General features: G+C 67.5%; 1 protein-coding gene across 2 annotated transcripts in view; it reads left to right on the top strand.

Moving 5' to 3' along the window:
- Window positions 1–400: 400 nt before the first annotated feature.
- The window catches only part of PIEZO1 (piezo type mechanosensitive ion channel component 1 (Er blood group)), a 24981-nt gene continuing 19381 nt past the window's right edge, over window positions 401–6000 (top strand). For both annotated transcript variants that reach the window (XM_063334829.1, XM_063334828.1), the window contains exon 1: window positions 401–595. In XM_063334829.1, coding sequence (XP_063190899.1) covers window positions 532–595 — 64 coding nt within the window. In that variant the 5' untranslated portion in view covers window positions 401–531. The remainder of the gene's footprint in view (window positions 596–6000) is intronic.

Genomic DNA, 6000 nt, shown 5'->3' with positions numbered 1-6000 from the left:
CTCGGCCTCAATTAGCTCCGACCTCTTATTTTTCTTTTTGGGTGAAGAAAACAGGAAATACATCATCTTTTCTTTTTTTTTTTTTAACCATTTTTGTATATTTTTTGGTTTTTCCTTGCTGCCGGCGGCGGGAACCGGTGGGCTGCTTGGCCAGCGCTCACCCCCTTCCCCGTTCCGCTCCGGTGGGGGGGGGGGCGGAAATCCCGCTGCCCGTCGGGGCTGAGACCGGCCCAACTCGTGTCGGCGGTGGCTGCAGTGCCGGCGGGCGGCGCTAGGCGGGGCCGGGCCGTACCGTACCGGGGCAGAGCGGAGCCGGGCCGGGCCGAGCCGTGCCGGGCCAGCCCGCCGAGGGAGGGCGGGGGGGGGGGGGGGCGGGCGGCGCCGCTTTATAAAGGCGGCGGGAGCGGGGCGGGGGAAAGCGCGTCCCTTCGCGGAGCTCCGGGACCGGCCAGCGGGGCCTTGCCCAGCCCAGCCCCGGCGGGGCGGAACGGCTCGGCTCGGCTCGGCGGGGCATGGGCCGGCCCTGAAGGGATGGAGCGGCGGGCGCTGTGCGCCGGGCTGTACTGGCTACTGCTGCCGCTCGCCCTGCTCGCCGGTGAGTGCGGCCGCACCTGGGGCGGGGGTGTGTGTGTGTGTGTGAATTGGTGTCTTTTCTTTTTTTTGTTGGGGTGTGTTGTGTCACCCTCCCACGCGTGAGCCGGGTCGCGGTGCTCCCCACCCGGGAGGAGCCGCCGCCGGCCCCCGGGGAGGCGGCGGCGGGGGGGGGGGGGGAGTCGGTGGCGGGACACGCGGCGGGGGAGGAGGGGGGGGTGCAGGGGGTATAGGGACACCCCTCAGCCCCATGGGGGACTACCCTGCACGGCTTTCTCCCCCCCCGCCCCCCAAGTCCCACGCGAGACCGAGCCCGCTCTCGGGAAACGCCGCAACTTCTCCGGAGCGGGTGCGGGGGCAGCGCCTTGGTTGTGCGTGTGTGTGTGTGTGTGTGTCCCCACCTCCCCGGGGACCGGTTGGGGCTGAAACCGTCCCGGTTTGGACACCGCCGTGTCACCCCACTCGTCCCTCTTTGCAAAGGGGGGTAGGGGGCAAAGAGGGCGCCGGGACGGCCCCGATCCCGGCGATGCTCGGGGGGTGGCTGGCACCCATCCCGGCTCCGTGCCCGGGCACCCTCCCGGCGGGGAGCGGGGCACCCACCTCGGCGGCAGCAGCCTCTGCAAGGCCGTGGCTCCCGAGCTGCTCCCAGCCCGTTTTAAGCAACGCTGGCCTTTTGAAGGCAGATGCACCACCCACCGAGGCAACCGTCTGGCTACCAGCCTGGAAAATACCCGTGTCCTGGGACGCGCAGAACAAGAATCGGCTCTTTGAACCCCGGCTGTTTGGGGGGAGCCCATTCGGGGATTCTCCGTTTACATAGACGCAAAGGAAAAACCTCTCCGTAAACAGGATTGTTCAACGGGTTCCTTGTGCCCGGGCACGGGCAGGGTCCGGCCACCGCTGCCGGGCTCACGCCGCCCGTTCCGGGAGACCCGCAGCCTGGGGAAGCGGTGGCATGACTTTTGGGGTAGTGTCACCCAGAGAGGTGACATCCAGCCAAGCAGCCTTTGTCCCAGCTGCGTTTTGGGGAGCCGGGCTGGGGGTACGTGGTGCTGGCCGTGCCGCCGGCGTGGGGCGAGCTCCGCTGGCAGAGGAAGTCGGTGTCTGTTGAAAAAGCTCTTCTTTATTTGCTCTGGTTTGCTCGAGGAGTGACTCAGTGCATCGTGCAGGATGTGAGGAGGTTAATTATAACCCTGCCTACGGACGGGGCTGGGAAGGGAAGGTGGCCGGGCACTGCTTGCACAAGGGCTCCCCGGCTGGAGGGGTGGCAGCCGCTGCTGCGGGGCACGGGAGCTGCCGGGCACATCCCATGGGCGCACGGGGTGACACGTGGCCTCTGGGCGCGGCCTCACGCATGGGGCCCTCCTGCCACAATTGTGACGATTTGGCCCCAAATTGTGCCAGGCTTGCTTGCCCACTTGCCCCACTCCGGCATGGGACGTTGTGCCGGGGAACCGCAGCCTCCCGTGGCTGGTGGTGCCGGTGGCTTTGGCGTTTTCCCTCCCGGTGAGCTCGCAGGTGGCTTGTTTAAATTTGGGGGCCCCGCTTGGGCGGGGGCTGTCCTGGGAGAGCAGCTCCCTCCTGCTCCAGCCGCTTGTCAAAATAACCGTGTGGGTGACTCAGCTGGGTCTGGGGGGGCCTGGGGCCTCGCACCTGCACCGAAGGGGAAACTGAGGCACAGGGGGATGTGGCTTGTCCCTCTGCACCTGGGGAGGGGAGGAAGAGCCCCGGAGCATGACCCGCCTGTGGCCCTTCCTTTCTCTGGCAATTAGGCTCTTCCCAAACGTCCGGAGGATGTTTGCTTGCGGCTCCTGGCCAGCTCGGGGTGGGTGGAGGTACAGGAGCTGGCCCCCACGGCAGGGCTCGGGGCAGCCCCCCGCTTCCCACAGGCTGGCACAGGCGCGGACCCCCAGGGTGCACCTCCCAGCCATGCCACTGGCCGTATCCCCCCCCGCGGCGCAGGGAGATGCCTCGGCTCTGTCCTGCCTGGCGGGGATGCTGCGGTGCATGGAGCTGGCGGGGGGGCTCAGCCTGCGGTGCACATCCCACCCGAGGGGTGACCGAGGTGGGGACCGGGCAGCGCTGCACTGGGACCCCCATGCTGGGTGATGCTCCTGGCCGTGCCGGCTCCACGGTGCTCGGGCAGGAGCAATGGATGAGGGCAGCAGCCCCCCCCCTCCCTGGGGCTGCCGTGCCCCCAAAACCGGGGGGCCTGACGCGGGGTGAGGCGAGGACATGGCCCCTCCTGGCCGAGCCCCCCTTGCCGTGGGGGCAGTGGGGTGCTGGGGGTCCCTGGGGGGTGGGGGGGGGTGTCTTGGCCAACCCTGGGTGCTGCAGGGGGCCGGTGCCCAGCTGGGTGCTGGTGGGCGCGTGGGCTGCAGCCAGCCACCTCCTGCGGTCAGGTGCTTTATATAAAATGAAGGGGGGGTAAAAAAAAAAAAACAGAGGAGGGGAAAAAAAAAAAAAAGAAGAAAAATTAAAAAAAAAAAATAAAAAATAGCCACTGCTGTCTCCAAGAGCAATAACTCCCGTTTCCTCCCCAGGCGCACAGGGGGATGGGAGGTTGCAGGGCCGGCCGCCTGCAGCCTGCCGGGGCTCTGCCCGTGCCGGGGTGCCCGTCTCTCCAGGTCGGAGCCTTTTGCAAAGCCCCTTGAGGTGGGCGATGCTGTGGGGGCTCCGCGGGTGTCCCCACGCTGCCCCTGGGGCTCGTCCTGCAGGGGCTTTATCGCTCCGGGCAAGGCCAGGTTTAACCCTTTGCTGCCTCTGCGCCCCATCGCAGCAGAGTCCCGGGGTGCCCGTGGGGACTGGGCGAGGAAAGGGGGGGTGTTTGGACACAGCTTGGCACTGCCATATGGCAGACACTGTCACGGCCCCGAGCTGCACGTGGGAAATGTTATGGTGGATGCAGGAATGTCCCCGTGTGATGAGAGTGGGGGGTCCTTGGGTGCAGGTGGGTGTGAAAGCAAGAGATGTGTACGGGCATCCTGGTGCTGATCCTGTGGCTCCGGGGACTCCAAGGGCTACTCCGTCCCCTTGGCATGGGCTGCCCCCATCCTGCTGTGTGCCCGGTGTAGGGACTGCAGCCCCGGGGCCATTGAGTGCCGGGGAAAGGGGTGTCCCCCAGCTCTAGGGTGGCAGCGAGCATCCGCCCCCGGAGCCGTTGAATTCCCTGTCCCGTTGCGGGAGGCACTGGCCGGCTGCTGGGCTTTCCCAGGCTGGCAGCCGTGGCACCCGCTGGCACCCGGCCCGGTGCCCTCCTGGGGCAGCTCCCGCAGCATCCCCGGGGAGCGGGGCCGGCCTCTGCCTCGGTGCTGGCAGGAGCGGGATTAACTTTCCACAAAAACAGGATGCGGCGGGTGAACCGGCGGGGCTGCTCCCTCTTCCCGGAAAGAGGAGCCGGGGCTGGGGCTGGGAACGTGCCGGCGGCTGGCTCTGCCAGCCCAGGGGCTCGCTGCTTTGGGGCTGACCGGATTTTGGGACGGGGCGAGCCACTGTGATCGGCACTCGTTAGCCTGTCTCTGGTTTGCGGTCAGCGGGTGCAGAGCGCAGGGTCCTGGGGGCAAAGTGACACCCTGGGGACACTGTCTGGGTGTCGTTGTGTCCCCCCCCCAGCCCTGGGGACCCCAGCTGGGGGCTGGTAGCCGGGAGGCAGGACCTGGCTGTGGGGAGGTGGCTTGGCAGAGCTGCCTGGCTCCGGCAGCAGGTAACGGGCCCGTGTGAAAATAGCAGGGAATTAAAGAGCTCTGTTAATTAATCCTGAGCGGCCGCAGGTCCCTGCAGGGCCAGCAGCTGCGCCGGTGCCAATCGGCGTATGGGCTGTGTGTGGGCACAGGGTGGATGGTGCTATGGTGCCGGTGTGTGGGGCTCCCCCATCGCTGCTGGGGGCCGGGGAGCCCCCTTTCCCCATGCAGTTGGATATGGATCCGTCCCTGGGAGCCGGCTGGGCGCGGGACGGTGCCCGGTTTGCAGGGGAATGGGCTGCGCCAGACGCCGACCCTCTCCTGCAGCTGCCCTTCCCATGCTTCCCCAGCCCAGTTGCAATGGGAGAGACCCTGGTGCCGGCTCTCCCCACCCTTGCCGCCGGGTCCCTGCCCTCCCCGGGGGTCCCTGCTGATCCCCCTTCCCCTCCCACAGGGGGATCTCAAGGCCAGCGTGATGGAAACCCGGCACATCTCACCCAGGTCCCCTGTGCTGCGATTTATCCTCCTCCCGGCACATTAACGTCGTTAATATTTCAAGTGCTGCTGGCGGCCAGCGCCGGCCGCCGCGGCGGTGAACTCCCCGGCAGCGTGGGAGCTGGGCCGGCTGCTCCCAAATCCCCGCGGTCACGGAGCTGGGGAAGGCGGGGGGGGGTCTGGGGTGCGGATCCGGGATCACCTTGCTGGGGGTACAAGGGGGATGCTCAGCGCGGGTCGGATCCTGCCCTGTGTGTGCCGCAGAGGCGAGACCGCGGGGCACGGTGGGCGATGGGTGTTGCTTGCACGGGCAGGGGGACGTTTGGTGTCACCGTGGTGGGTGCCACCCACCCACCCGCCTGGCTCCTCGCGGGGAGGATGGATGGGGTGCGGGAGGGCGGGTTTCGCCGCGGGGCTGCTCTCCCCCGCCGCCGCCGCCGCTCTCCCCACAGGCCAAACTGGTTTTTCTCCCCGCTCTGGCGCTTTACCCGCTGTCAGCACTGCGGGGAACTGGTTTCCTCCGACTGTGCAGGACACGGAGCACCCACGCACCACCGGCACGGCACGCCCCGCCGAAGCTGGCCCTGCCGAGGAGGTGTGGGTGCAAAGCCGGGTACCGCGGGTGCTCCCAAACTGGGCCGTGCCGTGCCCGGCCACACCATCAGCATCGTTTTTCCCCTCCGTTTTTCATCCTCGAGCCTTTAAAAGCTGGTTGAAGCCAGCAAGCGCTGACCATCCTGCCTTCCCGGGGATGCCGCCAGCCGGGGCAGGGGGGCAGCCGCCATCCGGAGGGTCCCGTGGGTGCTGGTTGTTCAGCCCCAGGGTGCAGAGGGGTGCTCTGCGTTTGCTGTCAGCTGCTGCTAGCCCTTCGTGGTGCCACGGGCAACCTTGAGCCGCTGCCACCAGGATGCCTGCTCTGTCCTGGCCCTTGTCTGGGAGTAATGCCCGCAGTCCTGGGGGGCTGGTGGTGTAAAATACGTGGGTCATGCTGTTCCTCTGGGCATGGGTGGTCCCCGCAGCATATGTGTGCCCAGCGATGCCCTTGGGTCTCCCCACGGTGCCCATAATCCCCGTCCTCCCCACAGCTCTCGGGCAGACCCCAGCCCAGGAGATGCCAGCGGGGCTCCATCACAGCCTTCCCGTGCTACCAGCACCCACAGGGTGACCGCAGCTGGGACGGGGGCTCACGCTGGGGCTGGTTCACCCCAGACACCCGAAGGACCCTGCCCTGGAC

This window comes from Chroicocephalus ridibundus, chromosome 4, assembly GCF_963924245.1.
Source record: "Chroicocephalus ridibundus chromosome 4, bChrRid1.1, whole genome shotgun sequence".
Taxonomy (NCBI): Eukaryota; Metazoa; Chordata; class Aves; order Charadriiformes; family Laridae; genus Chroicocephalus; species Chroicocephalus ridibundus.
Note: the sequence above shows the minus strand (reverse complement) of the source record. Positions and strands in the feature narration are given on the sequence as shown.